Raw genomic sequence first — 15,688 nt, 5'->3', positions numbered from 1 at the left:
TATTGTTGGCTGTCAGTGAGTGAACATAGGTGGAAATGAGGATTATGGTATACGAAGGCAGAGGGCTGAGGGGAGTTGGTGAAACAGGGCGGAGTTGAGATAAAAGCAGGGGGTAGAGAGTGGCTGGACAACTGATTAACAGGCAAGGAGATGAGCAGTGAAGCAGGCAGGCATGTCATAATCCTGTGGCACAAGGAGCCAGGGATTAGTCCAAAGATCAAAAACAACATGAGATAAGCTTAGAATGCACTAGTCTAAGTGGCCAAGGAGCATGACCTAGCACACTGGTGGAAACAACAATCTGTTGATGAGTGGATGAAGAGCTAGGATGGATATACTGCTGAGCTGATAATAGAAGGTGTGCAGACTGATCAGCAATCAGGGAGTTGGGAGAATGAAAGGAGTGCCACGCCCACAGCACAGACTGGCACACAAACAAACAGAGGCAGGCAGGGAAGCAAAGGAGACATAAGAGAAAAAGAACTATGAGAAAAACCCAAGGCAAAAACACAGAATGCACAGCTGTGACCATTACACTGAAACCAAATCCACCTGTCAAGCCTTCACCGGAATTCAAAGAGTCAGAAACTTCTGGCCTGAGATGGATTTCATAACCAAGAAAGAGCCAACTGAAAATTAATAATCATTAGCAAATGAGTTCCAGTTTCTATTTATATTCTGAACAACCAGAATGGAAAGGCAATTGCCCCAGGCCTCAGTACGTAGAATTGGTTTGTAAAAGTTCTCCTTAAGGTAGTGCATTGGCCTATAACACTGGCATACTGTACTATTATGCAAATAGCGTTGCCAATATTGGTAGAGACAGGGTGCCTGATGTTAATTGAATAGTGAATAGAACAGTGTGTAGTTGTGTGTGACAGAGAGAGGGAGAGGCTGTGTGTGCGTGGGTGTGTGTACATACTCTTAAAATCCAGTGTGCTTCTAATGAGACACAAAGTACAGACAGCAGGTTGAGCGTGGGCTGGAAACCATGGCAACGGCCTTGTCCTCCTAGACATGTGGGGAGAGACGGAGAGAGAGAGAGGCAGAATGTCATTTAAAACAGTTACTAAGATCAAGAATAGAGTAAGCAATTGATCGGCCTAATATATGATGACACACACACACATACATCTATTCCCCTGTACAGACACACATAGGCACATACACAATCAGTTAACTCTCTTATACAGTACATACATACATATACCCCAAGGGCTTTCTCCAAAGCCCTTCTCTTGTGGCAACATCGCACACACAGTTGCACATCGTAGGTGTTGATCTGTAAGCTGTGTGTATTTTTGTATGCGTTTTGTTCAACTTCCATATAGCACATAACACCCTATAGGCTGTAGTCTTTTCAGTCGAGGAGTGCTGCGCAAATGCATAGTATTCACAGACTCGCCAGTGCACCTTTGGTGTTTTTGTGCTTGGAGGCTTGTAGCTTTCCTGTTGAGCACTTCAAAATGAGATGGCACTGGGAGGAATCAATTACCATACATTTTCGGTGGGTGTGTTAGAAGCTAATGTCAATCATCGCCAATCACTTTGTAATTGAGAAGAGAGTCCAGTCTCCTAAGAGGACTAATATCCTTGTTCCTGAGTTGTAGACTTGTAGCTATATCCACTGCGTTGTAAACAAAAGTGTGAATTCTCAGTATTAATCTAGAAAGTAGAAAATAATACAAATAAATAAAAAGCATTGAATAAGAAGGTGTGTCCTAACTTTTGACGGGTAGTGTACATTCACCAGTGGCAGTTAATGAAAGTTTGTTACAAATATGAAAAAAAAAATCCAATTTTTACCCATGTGTTTAACCTTGACAACAAAATCACAGTGTTCTGTTTGGAAGACAGTAACATTCAAGCCTAACTGTTTTGCCCACCGCTTACTTTGATGTCAGGCGAGACACCAAGATACCAAGCAGTTGCAGGTAAAGACAAATTATGCTGTATGATGAAAAAATAGTGCTGCAACACTGCACATGACACATCTGACATGCAAGGGCTCTTTGCATTTTGCAGATTTTTACTGTACATGAAAATTACCCAGTAACAACAAGCTTTCAGTAATGAGGATTCACCAAAGAAATGCTCTAAATACAGAGGTCACTGAATGATATGTTGTTTGAATATGATCAAAGCACAATAGCTCAGAAGCATATCTTGGAAAACCACCGACCAGTTACTGGATATGCAGGTAAACAAGCACCAAAATGTTACACTTAAAAATAAATATGTGGGATTCAGATAAAAATGTGATATTGGTAGAGGAAAAATTCTATTTTCATGTGTGGGAGCCAATTGGGAAAGCTAATTGGGGAATTAATAATTTATTAAATATTTGTACAATACAGACCAGAGCAAATATTATTTGCTGCAATGAATGTGTTATTTTCAGAAGCCATATTGTATAATTTGGATTAAATATTGCATATGTTTATTCTATTTCTCTGCTGTATGATGACACTACAGTATACTGGAAGTAAAGCAGTTCAGTGAGACTGTCATGGACATGGCAGAGGTCACAGACTGGGTTCAAAAACTTTAAAGTAGAGTTGCTTCTTGGAATTATGTAGAAGTTTCTAGAAATATGTTTGCTTTCAGACGGTGAATAATGAAAGAGTAGTTGTGAGTGTGTTTTTGTGTATGTTGGTGGTGTTGTGTGTCATTTTGGGCTCTGAGGAGGGGCAGGTGTGTCCTGCTGGGAAACTTGCCAAACAGGTGGCAAGCCAAATAAAGGAAGGGGTGAGTGAGAGACAAAAAATGGGAAAAATGAAACGGTAGAAATGAAAAAAGAAACAAGAAAAGCTCTCAGCACAGTACTCTGCCAGGGCTGCTCAGTCTTTGTATCATATCCGGCGGATGAAATCTTTAATAAAAAATGACCTTGCACTGAGCACAAGCATGTGTTATACATTTGTATGGTATGTACAGATAGCGAATCGCGTGTAAATTACTCTTATAAAGGTCTGTTGATCCGTTCATCACTTTTTGCAAGCCTTTGCTTTGCTAGTGTTAAAATAACCGTTCCCTCAATGCTTTTATTTTGAAGGCATATTTTTAAGTGTTACAAGCTTTTATTTTGGCACCATTCCAAGTGTTTTTCTAAGAAGCAGTTTCTTGACATGATGAGGATGCTGGCGAAAAGTCCAAAAATTCACGTAAAGATAGAAGAAAACGGTTCCTTGCTGTTGCTGTCTAACGCAAAGGATGTGTCTAAACTTAGAAGCACCTAGCTGCAATGGGGACAAGCTCTTATGGTGTTTCCTGAAGAAAGGAGTGAAGGACAGAAAGGTGAATTTGTGTTCAAAATAAGGCCGATGGCTGAACGTAAATAAAGGCTTTGTGAAACATCAGGAGCTACACCATTGTCTAGCTGGGGTTTGCTATGTCGTGTGGCCTAAATATGTAGCGGGTAGCAGGAATCGATGGGACTCAGAAACATCCCACTGTTTAATCAATTGTACCTTTTATCATTTCCGACAGATAAGTCCCAGTGGATTTGTTGTAGGATCGCAATCATATGATCATCAGCAGACGCAGCGTTCACTTGTTGTCAAAGTTACAGTGACACCGTGCCGGCCGCTATGGGAATTTCTTAACAAATCTGTGGATCTAGACTATAAGCCACATCGCTGCCAAAATCTAATGCAGTGGTCTTTGTGTCATTTCTGACCTTCCCTGAAAATTTCATCCCAATCCGTGGGTCCATTATTGAGTAATGTGCACAGACAGAAGGATTCTCGTACGTCGATCGTCACATATGCGCCGCATACCTTGGTGGAGTAACAAACAAATCCATAGTGACAGTGGCCAAGCATGTCCGGCAGCATGTGTATGTGTGTTGAAGAAATATTATGCATCAAAAGTATGTGTTGTGTCCATGAAAAGCCAAATTAGAAATACTGTTAAAAGAGAGGAGGATATATCTACAGATGGAGGCAGTGGAATGTGACAAAGTTGGAGGATGGAAAGGAAGAGGAGGATAGAAAAACAATGAAAAGGCTTAAGGGGAAGCTGATAGTGTTAATGAGAAAGGACAAAAAAGACAGATGGAGAAGAAACGTGTCAGAGAAAAAAGAAGAAACTTATTGATGAGAGAGGGGCATGAGAGTGCTGATTAATGATAATTGATTGTTTACTTCTCTGTTTTTGCTGCCTCTGCTCTTCAGTCTCATTGATTTTTCTCTCTGTTTTCTTTTCCTAATTTTCTGAGTCTTTCTTTCTCACTTTTCCACCCACTGTGTCTCATTCTGCCAGTACATCACTGTGCTAAACACAGACTAGGAGAAAATTCTCACATAAATATCCAAAATCCTATTATTCTTTTGCCTCAGGGGAGCTAAGATCGATCCAACGTCCTCTGCATGACACCAGAGACAAAAACAGTAAAAGTTACAGCAGTCAGTGGTCAAATCTATTTCAGGCTCCACTGACTTTTACTTTTTCTCTGCAAGACTCATTTAACAGATATATGCTTTTAGATTAATACAAATTATAATGTAGAACAATTAGTGCTAAAAATCATCCAATCGGTTGAATGAAAACCAAATTCAGTGCTTTTTTTTGAAATAGTGATAAAAATCTTTGCAGTCACATCTTTCAACTTTCTCTCCAGTTAATTTGCAAATTCTGACAAATGACTGAAACAATGCCTGGTTACTTCAGCCCTTGTTTGGAATTGAATGAATTTCCTTCAGTCTAGCTTCATATCTAGCTTTTCCAAAACATATTTCATGTAATTTTTGTTTCTGACAGACAAGCAAACAACACTGAAAACATATTTCCACCTTTGCTCTCGCTTTGCCAGAGAAATCCGTCTGTGTCTGCTAAAGTAGCATTTCTTGGCAAATCTGTTGAAACGAGCCATACAGGCTCTAACTACAGAACCAACGTGTGCTTCCCCATCAATGTCCGACCCTTTCCCCACCGAGCAAATATGACACCATTCATTTACACACGTTACATCCTTATGCACATTTATGTGGATGGTAACAGGTAATGGATAGCAATCTAGAAATGCTTCCATTGTGATTTATGACCACAGCTCAGAGGCAGAGGGTGACAGCAACAATGACATTAAGAAAGAGAAAAAGAGGGACAGTTGAAGATTGGTGGCAGACTGAAAACACAGTTTACACTCGTGTACACGCACATGCAAACTATCACACAAATACGCTGGTTCTCCAAACACACTGAAGCTGCATGGATTGCTGTAGGAGAAAATGAGTTTTGTTCTCTGGAGGCTCAGAGAGGGGGAAAGAAAGAAAGAAAGACAGAACTCAGAAAGAAAGACAGAAAAGAAGCAAGAAAGATGGATAGACAGGCTGAAAGAAAAGAAAAGAAAGAAGACAGAAAGAAACCAGTGGAAGAGCTGAGGACCATTGTGTTGCTTGCAGCCATGTTGGCAGTAGTTGTGAAAGGACAAGAGAAGATTTGTCATTCACATCCACTTCTCTCTCTTTATCTGTGTCTCTCACACACACTCACTTTGCCATCTGTTCTTCCTTGAGGAGCAGTAAACCCAAATCTCTCCCCAACAAAAATGCAAACTACAGCGATATATCTCCACACACTTTATGTATGTGCATTGTGAGGTAGTTCTATTCGTCTTGCTGGTGTCTGATGGGGCATGGCTGCTGAGCTGCAGCCAAAATACTCCATTTGACCTAGATCATCTCAGCACCCGGCTGGCGTATGCTTGAATATTCCCACTGCCATGTTTCAGTGTGTGTGTGTGTGTGTGTGTGTGTGTGTGTGTGTGTGTGTGTGTGTGTGTGTGTATTTGCGTCTGTGCATAGTGGTTGGGCCTATTTCTCAACAGTATGATGAATTTTGAACATTGCCCATAATGATGTAAGACCTCCCTCCCACACGTCCTTTGTGTGTCTGATAATCATTCTGTTTCTGCCTCCTTTCAGTTTTTCTCCCCCCCGATTCACTATTTCTGTTTTCCTGTTTCTTGCTTGCCTTCCCATCCTTCTGTTGCTCATTCTCTTTCTTTGTTCATTCTTCCAAGGAAACTGGATAACTCACTAAGTAAATGTCTTCTACCTTGGAATTCAAGCAACCCAAGCACAACAGCATACACGTAGCTATGTATTGTAATTCCATCTCAATGAAGATAGCAAAAGTGGGTAATGGGTGACCCACTTTTCTTTGCAGCTCTGCATATTCTGGTTTATGTGTTTCTTACTTGGTCAGCTAATCAATTTGATTATGTTAACTCCTAGCAGTAAACCCTATAGTGTTGGTCCTATAAATGGTCCATAGACCCACATGATGCATTCATGTTAAATAAAAGTCATTTTTATTGCTATGGCCATTCTCTGGGTTGCTGGCATTATCTGCTTCCACATTTCCAAATGGAGTCCACTGTAACACGTATCCTGTGTTTTTTTATATACTAGATGATATATCATTGCCATGGCTCAGCATTACCACCTTCTAACTGCAGTGTACCAACAACTGCCTCCAATACATGGATTCAGACAGCCAGGGTTTCATATGTAACAAACCTAAGGGACTATGCCTGTCAGTTTGTGGAGTGGGCCTTTCATTGTCATTATTCTTCTTAAAAATTGGTTTGCAGTTCCAACATGAATGGCTGAATTGCTCCTGTATTACTCCAGGAGCGAGTAGAGAAGTTTTACAGCGCAGTTGTACAGAGAGCTGGTGAGTTTGAGCTGCAGCAAGCGGTGGAGGAATGAGTGGAGACAAAGACTTCACAGATCTCCATATTGTAAAGGAGGCAAGGGATAGTTTTCAAGACAAAAACAGAGAGAACAATTGTACAAGGAATTGTACAACAGCCTAAAAACTTGCTTAACTTAATTACTGCAACCCAAATTCTCTGAGTTCTGGAGAAAGTATTTCATTTTATGTCTTAGTTAATTCACAACAAGCTTTGTGATTATATCTAACAAGCTATCTCTGTTGTCTGCAGTGTGTTGTTGGCTGCTTATAAAAAACAGAGAAAGAATGCAGGTCTCACCTGAATCCTAACTCCTGCAGGGCTGCCTGTATGAAGTGAGGGTGGGCTGTGCTGGCCCAACCTTCTCTGGTCCAAAGCCAAGCATGGATTGGTGCAACATCCCTCTAGAACAACTCTCACCAGTCAGCAGTCATCTTGGTAGCGCCTCTAGACTAACAAGACCAACTTCCTATTTACATGAATGGGGAGGAAGTTATACCTACCATTTGGATGTTCACCACAGCATAAAAAATCCATGAATAGAATAACTAGTTGAAAATTATGAAGTTAATCCTAAAGCAAGGTTTTAAAAAGAGTTTTTTTCCCCCCACAGTAATACTTCTATTATGTATGCTCTCAGTTTTACATCACTGCTTGCGTCAGTGCAGCAACACGACTGGCTGGATAATTTTCAGTTTAGCAGATGATTGGCGGCTTTCTTTCCTTCTTTGAAATTCTGTCATGAATTTCTATTCAGTATTCCGTTAGTGATGAGTCACTACCTTATAACATTTCTGACTGGCATCACACAGCTTGGAATTGGTTTCAGTTCATTTAGATTTTGACCCAAAAGGAGACAGAATACTATACTCCTCATCAAAATAACAAAACAGTACCTTCTGTTCCTCCTGCACCTGCAGCACTATAACTTCCCTGTATGTTCTTTTTCCTCCTCTGTTTTGATTGTTTATTTGTTTTTTTGGCGACCTGCCTTTTGACTCGCTCACATTAGGTATGGTGGGACTTCCACATGCTTGACATGCAGTTCATGTAATAGTGCAAGTGACTGACATGTGTTGTGCTTTACTGTCATAAACACTATGTTATTTTAACTTCTGCTTGTAATAGTTAGATGTTGTACTTCTCCTGTATTATTGATGTCTGCTATTTGCAAACCTGTTCAGTGTAATCTGCATAAGCATTTTGACATCAAATGACTCCTCCAACAACAAACAAGAAATGTTGTTTTGATGTGCAGCAAGTATATTCATCACCATTGATAAACTGATTGAATAAATTGATTGGGGTGTTAGAGTTTGCTAAGAGTTTCTTCTTGTGTTTTCATGTCTTCTTTGCAGTGATGGATGGGCGGACAGATATGATGTGACAGATGGCTACGTTAGGGAAGCGGCCGGTGGTATCACCATCAAACTCCAGTCTGCTGACGTGAAATGGTTTGATGAATATTACCTTAAGCTTCGTCCTGAAAACAACCACAGGAACCCTTGGTTTCCAGAATTCTGGCAGCATCGTTTTCACTGTCGACTGAAAGGCCACCCACAGGAGAGCAGCAAGTACAACCGCACCTGCAGCAGTAAGTGCAGACAGAAATGTAAAGAACGCCAAAATGGAATACTTTGTAGTTACTGCACAGGAACATTGTTTTTTTCTTAATTGTTAAGTCCTGTGAGATTTTTTGGGGTATGGTCTAAAATTTACAGCTGTCCTGTCCTATATTTGGGTGCAGTAAAAGAGAGAAGGAATTGTTTTGGGTCATTTTGGGTCATAACAAGTTACAGCACCCGTCTGCATTTTTATTGATGGGCTTTCATAATGGCCACGATTAGTGCAAATAACATACAAACAGACTGGCTGAACACACATCCACACACCTACTCACTGACCATATGGATACACAATCAATTTTTCCAGTTAATTTGGAGATATCTCTTGTGGCTGTGAGTGAGCCCTCCCTTTATTTTCATTTTTGTATTCATCTCTCCCATCTATCTCTCTCTGTTTCATTCCCCCCATTCATAGGCAAAGCAGTGTGTGAGCACTGCTTCAAAGGGAGTCATGTCTCATGTATTCTAATGAAATGGGACATGAAATACAAATGAACAGGACATAGAAAGAGACAGAAAGAAATGAGATGTGGAGGTGGGAAGTAACTGATGAGGAAGAGAAAAGAGAGTGGTCTTTGATGTTGATGCAAAAAAGAACAGTTTTTCATATAACTAGAAGGGAAATTAAGAGTTGCTCTGATACATTTTTCTCCTCACCAACCTAATCCCCCCCCACCCCATCCACCTCTGCAGAGCGAGAGTCCCTTCGGCAGCAGTATGCACAGGACACTAAGATGGGTTTTGTCATTAATGCCATCTACTCAATGGCATATGGTCTGCATAACATGCAACGGTCTCTCTGCCCAGGCTATCAGGTAGGTGCTGCTCTGGATAAATGGAGATGCATACTACGACAAACCAAAGTAATAATCCGTGGAGATGAAGGGGTGAAAAGTGGAAATACTGGGAGACAAAGAGTGCACCAGCCTGGCTTTTGCTGCTGGAATGTTACAGGAGGCCTGTGGTACTTTTTTGACATATTGTGACATTACATACAGTGGGGTCCAGAAATCTGAGACTTGCTGCAAAGAAACCCCTGGTTTGCATTTGTTTTGAATTTAATACAGGATTTCTGTTGAAATTACTTTTCTGTCTCTTGGTGAACAACACTTGATGCATTCATCTTCTGGTACCGTGGTCACTTTTGTCTGCCTAATTGTACAACTGATCCATTTCCATTTTTACAAGGACTCTAAATATGGCATCTGCCTTAGAATCCCTTGGTTTAGACATGATATGCCACTGAGAAATCCTCTCTTTGCATTGACTTCTGACAGCTTCCTTTAGTTCTGATGCCATTTTCACCACTATCACAAAGCTACCTTGTAAGATCATATACTTCAGTGGAAAGGAAACAACTCAAGGAGATCTTTTGTATAAAAGAGCTAACATGGCCATTGTCACAAATTTGCTGAAATATGATTGTTGACCTAGAAATAGGGCAGTATCTTAAATATTTCCTCTCATTTGTACTTATGACTTCTTGTGTTTTTTTTTTATATTTACAAAAAAACTTTATGATTATTTTTTGGATTCAACAAAATTATGATAGCTTTCTGATGTGGTGTCAGATTTTGGATCCCACTGTGCATTTACCTGAAAAGTGTAAGACAGAAACTTGGATGATTGCATGAACTGAAAAATAATACTTGATAATTATATTTAAACTTAGAAATTTAGATGGAATTGTACAAAATAGAATCATTTTGTAGACTTTGACGTTTGTTTTATCTTTGTGGGAATGACTTAAAACTTAATTCTTGCAGACACATCAATGAAAATATTTTGGGCATTAGCGCTCAATTACGACTAAGCTTCTAAATTGTTTGTAAAAATAAAATTACAGTAAGTGTCCTGAAAGGGACAGTTGTGTTAAAGAAATAAAATCTCAAATCTTTATAATGTCTTTATATTTTGTCAGCTCCACAGTACAGCAAACATGTGACTATACTTAATCAAGCTTAGGTTGACCTATAGGATATTTTTTTTACCATTTATATGCAAACAGTTATTTTAATGAGAATTTCCTCATATCATAAAAACTTAGATGAAACATTTAATATGTTAGCCAAAACATTTCTGTTGAATACGACTTAACTGTTCATGTATTTGAAGGGCCTGTGTGATGCCATGCGACCTATAGATGGTGCTAGACTGCTCGACTTCCTGATGAAAACCAACTTTACCGGTGTGTCAGGAGAAGGAATCTTATTTGATGAAAATGGAGACTCACCTGGCAGGTAGGCACTGCACCTGGGCAGAGTTGTCATGGATGGCTTTTTTGATTGGCTGGTTTGGGTTGTAGAGGCATTGGTATATACTGTATGTGTGCCTTTTATTTATAGGTATGAAATAATGAACTTCAAAAAGATGGGGAAGGATTATTACGATTACATTAACGTTGGAAGTTGGGACAACAGGGGTTTGAAGATAGATGACGATGAAATCTGGCCCAACAAAGAATCCATTATCAAGTCAGTCTGCAGTGAACCCTGTGACAAAGGACAGATAAAGGTAAGCTGACAAATATAGATGGAATTTGTGGCTAAAGTAGGTATTTTTTTCAAGCATGTACGTGCACTGTGTAAAATATCTAAAAAAAAAAAATATCTTGTGTTCACACTTTGCAGGAAGCCATTTTTAGTAAGGTCATTATGTGCAATATTTTCAATCCAGCATCCATCCACGGACAAAATTCAAAGCAGTCATAAGGAGTATTCATTATACATGACTGCATTTTCATGAATTTTCATACATGTAATTAGTTACAACACATCTAAGAGCTTACATAAATTAAATGCTGTGTATAAAGGGATCTTGGGTAATTTTTATTTTCATTGTAAGCTGATTAAATTTGTTTATAAAAGCTCTGTGTGGTTTGGCACCAGCCTACATCTCAGATCTCCTCAGCCTGTCTTCTATATCCAGAACCCTCAGATCCCTTGATTGGTTATATTTCTCTGTTCCTCATCACATGTCACAATCCAAAGGTTATCAAGCTGTTTTATTTTGCTGCCCCCAGACTGTGGAGCAGTTTGCCCCCACCGTCAGATCTTCTCTGCTTGACTTGGCTTGACTAAAAGTAAAGCTTCAGATAAATACACTGGCTGGTTTTTGTGAGGTGGCATGCAGGCAAATTCTATACATGCCAACTCACTGCAAGCATTTACACAAAGGAAAATTCACATAGACACTCTGCATTTTATCTCTTTCAGGTGATCCGTAAAGGTGAGGTGAGTTGCTGTTGGACGTGCACTCCCTGCAAAGAAAATGAATTTGTGTTTGACGAGTACACCTGCCGAGCCTGTGAACTGGGCTCCTGGCCTACTGATGACCTCACAGGTTAGTATCTCTATGTTTATTTACATCCTTTATCTGCAATCTTAGATACATTTCCACATTACCATGAAAATACCTGAATAGAAACACTACAGTATTACAGTAATGTAACTGTAGGAGTGATCGTAATAAAGCAATAAATATGCATGCATGCATGTGGGATCATAGGAAAGATAAAGAACGGTAAGCAGAATACGATTAAAATGAGTTTCCTTCCTTGATCCATTATAGCATTGTTATTATACCTGCACCACTTACTAGAGAGAAACTGGGAGACAGTCATTCCATTTCACCCTCCCCTCTTCTTTCTCATTTCTCCCTCCTCTCCCATCCACTCTTTCTCTCTCATCTCTTTAATTTGTTACCGACATGGTCACTAGTGCTTTAATTATTCTGCATCAAGAGCAGCTTCCAATGCAAATACAATTTCAGTTGCAATGAAAATTTATTTCCCCTCCATTGCGTTCGAAGCGGTTGGATATTGCCTTGTTATGTTTTCAGCCGCTCATTATACTGCTTGCTAGCTCCTCACCAAACTCAATGATTAAAACATGAATCGAGCCCTGCTGAAAATTCAGATGGGGCTTTGTTGCCAGAGACAGAAGCATCCTTAAACTGAAACAAAGAGTAAATGATAAATAGAAAATTGACAGTGCAAAAAGAAGATAAAGAATTGAAGGCGTGATTGGGATTATCTATGCATTAGTTTGTGTGTTTTTGTGTGTACAAGTTTATGTTTATGGCTACGTGCATGTGTCTCCTTTCATCAACAATAAGTGCTGCATGTCCCCCTGCGGAGCTATATGGAACAGTAATAATGAGGTGTAAACAAACTGCTTGCCCTGTTCCACCAGCAGACATTTTGATCTTTCTCCCGCAGGCCAAAAGAAGGGCGAGAAAAAGTGTGAGAGATGAAGAGAGGAAAAGATAAAGAGGCAGAAGAAACAGACAAGGCAGAGCCAGGTCTCGGCTGACAGGGACAGAAGTAAAGTGGGTGTGAAAACCATAGCAAGCTCTAAGACAGTTTTTGAGACAGCAATAGAGTGCAAGCAAGAAAAAGTCTTAGAGAAGTGACTTAGAAACATAAAGCAATGGTAAAAGTGAGTCTGAAAGAAAGAGGGAGAGATGGAGATGAATAGAAGCTCTGACACAAGCAGCAGCCAGGGAGAGTGAAAGGAGAAAAAAAAAGGGAGGATTAGTTTTGGGATTTGAGCCTCTCCACTGATCGGTGAAGTTCCACATTCTGAGTCTAAGAGTGTTTGAAGGAGTTTGCCTCCAAACTTTATATTTACTGAACCCCCCCCAAAATGGTCCTGCTCCCGTTAATGCACCAGTTTGGCTTATGGTCAAACACTACACAATTTCCTGCAGGTTCTGTGAACTAATTAAGTGTTAAATTGCTGATGTGGCCAATGCTTTTGGACTGTTCCAAGAAAGCCCATGAGAAAAAAACTGATCTGGGATTTTAAGCCTGGCATCTAGATTAATGTGGGCAGGATTCACTGGAGCTAAATTCTCCCCAAGTTCCTTAGTTTCCACCCACCTTCCATTTTCATGGGTTTGTGGTCTTTGCCCCTCATGACTAGGCAAAGTTACTGCAGTCTTTGTCTCTAAAAAGGACTGTGCTGTGTGTGTAAAAAATAAATAAGTAAAGCATTGTCTCTCTTGCGCTGAGGAGCTTTATTTATTTATATAAGCATTCTTAAAATGAGATGAGAACACCTCACACTGTTTTAGATTACGATTTAAGTAGATTTTATCCAGTTTTAACTGAAATGGTGCTTGGTATTTCATTGATGTAATCCTGCAAGTGAACCACATGCAGAATGCTGCTGATCGACATTGTTCCTCCATTTGTCACAGTCCCCTTGGCTCCCATTCAGCAATGAGGCTGTTGTTTATGCCCCTAGACCTAACCACATCACTGATTTAATAAACCTCATTGACCATGTTAACAGCACAGTTATTAAATTAGTTAAGTCTTTTTCAATGACTGTTCTGTGCCTCTTTATCATTTTGGAGTTTGCAGTGTTATATGAGGTGTGTGCATGTTTGAAAGAGGAAGAACAGTAAAAGCAAAAGAGAGAAAATGTGGAGGAACAGACACTGTGTCTATGTTTCTCTGCTTCTGCAGTACATCTCAACCAAGCGGCTGGATAATTTCAGGAAGCATTAAGATGGATCATAATTAGAACTGTCCCTTTAATTAATGGCACTTTATCTTCTTGCCTATAAGGAAGACAGAGATGGAGGAAGAGAATTAGGGAACAAGGTGGGAGGGATAAGGATGTGGAGAGATAAAGGAGATATTAGGGGAAATGGAAATGGGCAGAGTGATGGATGAAGTATTAAAAAGAAAAAGAGTGACAGCAAACAGACAAGAAATATTGATTGACACAGAAGGAAGAGGAGGAAAAGAGACACAAATGGAGGGACAATAATGAAAGAGTGGACTACAAAGTATTAGTAGAGTATTATTAGTATTAGAGGTAATATACAAAAGCAAGTTGCAATATTGTTGAGAAAGAGGTGTGTTCGTGCAACAGCGGATAACGAAAGAGTGATTGGGAGTAATTGGTATATCCATAATGCAGTAATGGATTCAATACAGATTGATATTACCTGAATAATCATTCATTTGTGTAGCATTTTACCCAGGGGGGCATTAATCGCCCTTTATACCAGGAATTTCTGTTCAGCCCTGTTTGCTTATTATGGAGTTTATAATAAATCAAAGCCCCAGCATTCCCACAGTGAGCTGTTTACACAAGATGCAGGCTTTGACTGCAAGCAAAGCTGGTCAGCTAGATAGTCAAGGCTTTCCCACCCAGATTCCTGCAGGCGTAACATGTGTGATTCCAACCTTGATCTGTACAGGCTGTTGGGCATTGGGCAACCCTTGTTCATTGAAGTTCAGTTTGAGTCAGGCTAGTTGAAAACTGGATGTTACAGAGAAGGAAAAGGAAAGTGAGAGAGAAAACAGAGAAAATAAAAAAGCACTTAAATATTGGGGCAGTGTGGCCAATAGCTGATTCTACATTATGCAGTTGTTGAGCTTCCTAGAAATACTTGTTCACATACTTGCATCCCCTCTCTCCAGGCTGTGACCCAATACCAGTGGAGTACCTGCGTTGGGGTGACCCTGAACCCATTGCTGCAGTGGTCTTTGCCTGCCTCGGTTTCATGGCTACATTCTTTGTCACTGCAGTCTTCATCAGGTAAGAAATCTCTTATTTGTCTTAGATAATGTAAGAAATAAGGGGAACAATACAAGCAGTGCTACTCTGTATGAAAACATGCACTTGGACACTAATTTTGAACTTCATAACCATTATGAACCATTATGCCTTACATGTGCGTGTTTCTGGACATAACTCTTCATCTGAATGTATATGTTCAGGTTCCGGGACACTCCGGTGGTTAAATCTTCCAGCAGGGAGCTGTGTTACATAATACTGGCAGGGATCTGTCTGGGATATCTGTGTACGTTCAGCCTCATCGCTAAACCCCATGTCATCCACTGCTACCTCCAACGACTGGGAATCGGCCTGTCGCCTGCCATGAGCTACTCTGCGCTTGTCACCAAGGTAAGGAGCGAGTTATGGGTTTGTTAAGTATAAGATGCACAGTGCAGCGATTGTGGGAGGTGTGAGGCTACAAAAACTACACCCAAAGACTTGGACTACCCCTGGCCTTACATATACTGCATGCTGCCTGCCCTAGTTATTGATGTTTATTGGGGAATTGTCACAGAAAATTTTCAGATGACAGCGAGTCTGCATCGGGGATACATCTGTAGATGGAATTAAATCTGTGAAGTAAACAGATTGAATTATGGAAAAAAGCAGGGGTCATAGTCCCCTGATACTGCAGGTTAATATAGAATGAGGTGACGTTGGTGCCATAACATCAGAAGATAGCAATAGGTCTGTCCTGCCCCTCTCCCAGGGGGTTATGGGAATACTGAGGGATCAGAGAGTCAATAGTCATAGATGACAGGGAACTAGAATAAGCTCTCCATTAAAAA

General features: G+C 40.2%; 1 protein-coding gene across 5 annotated transcripts in view; it reads left to right on the top strand.

Annotated features, from left to right (window-relative positions):
- Positions 1-15,688, top strand: part of grm5b (glutamate receptor, metabotropic 5b) — a 73,507-nt gene that overhangs the window by 43,031 nt on the left and 14,788 nt on the right. For all 5 annotated transcript variants that reach the window (XM_035951063.2, XM_035951061.2, XM_023276406.3 and 2 more), the window contains exons 7-13: positions 8,056-8,291; positions 9,016-9,137; positions 10,438-10,562; positions 10,668-10,836; positions 11,538-11,664; positions 14,762-14,879; positions 15,062-15,248. In XM_035951063.2, coding sequence (XP_035806956.1) covers positions 8,056-8,291; positions 9,016-9,137; positions 10,438-10,562; positions 10,668-10,836; positions 11,538-11,664; positions 14,762-14,879; positions 15,062-15,248 — 1,084 coding nt within the window. The remainder of the gene's footprint in view (positions 1-8,055; positions 8,292-9,015; positions 9,138-10,437; positions 10,563-10,667; positions 10,837-11,537; positions 11,665-14,761; positions 14,880-15,061; positions 15,249-15,688) is intronic.

This window comes from Amphiprion ocellaris, chromosome 7 (genome assembly GCF_022539595.1).
Source record: "Amphiprion ocellaris isolate individual 3 ecotype Okinawa chromosome 7, ASM2253959v1, whole genome shotgun sequence".
Taxonomy (NCBI): Eukaryota; Metazoa; Chordata; class Actinopteri; family Pomacentridae; genus Amphiprion; species Amphiprion ocellaris.
This window is presented reverse-complemented; position numbering and strand designations above follow the sequence as displayed.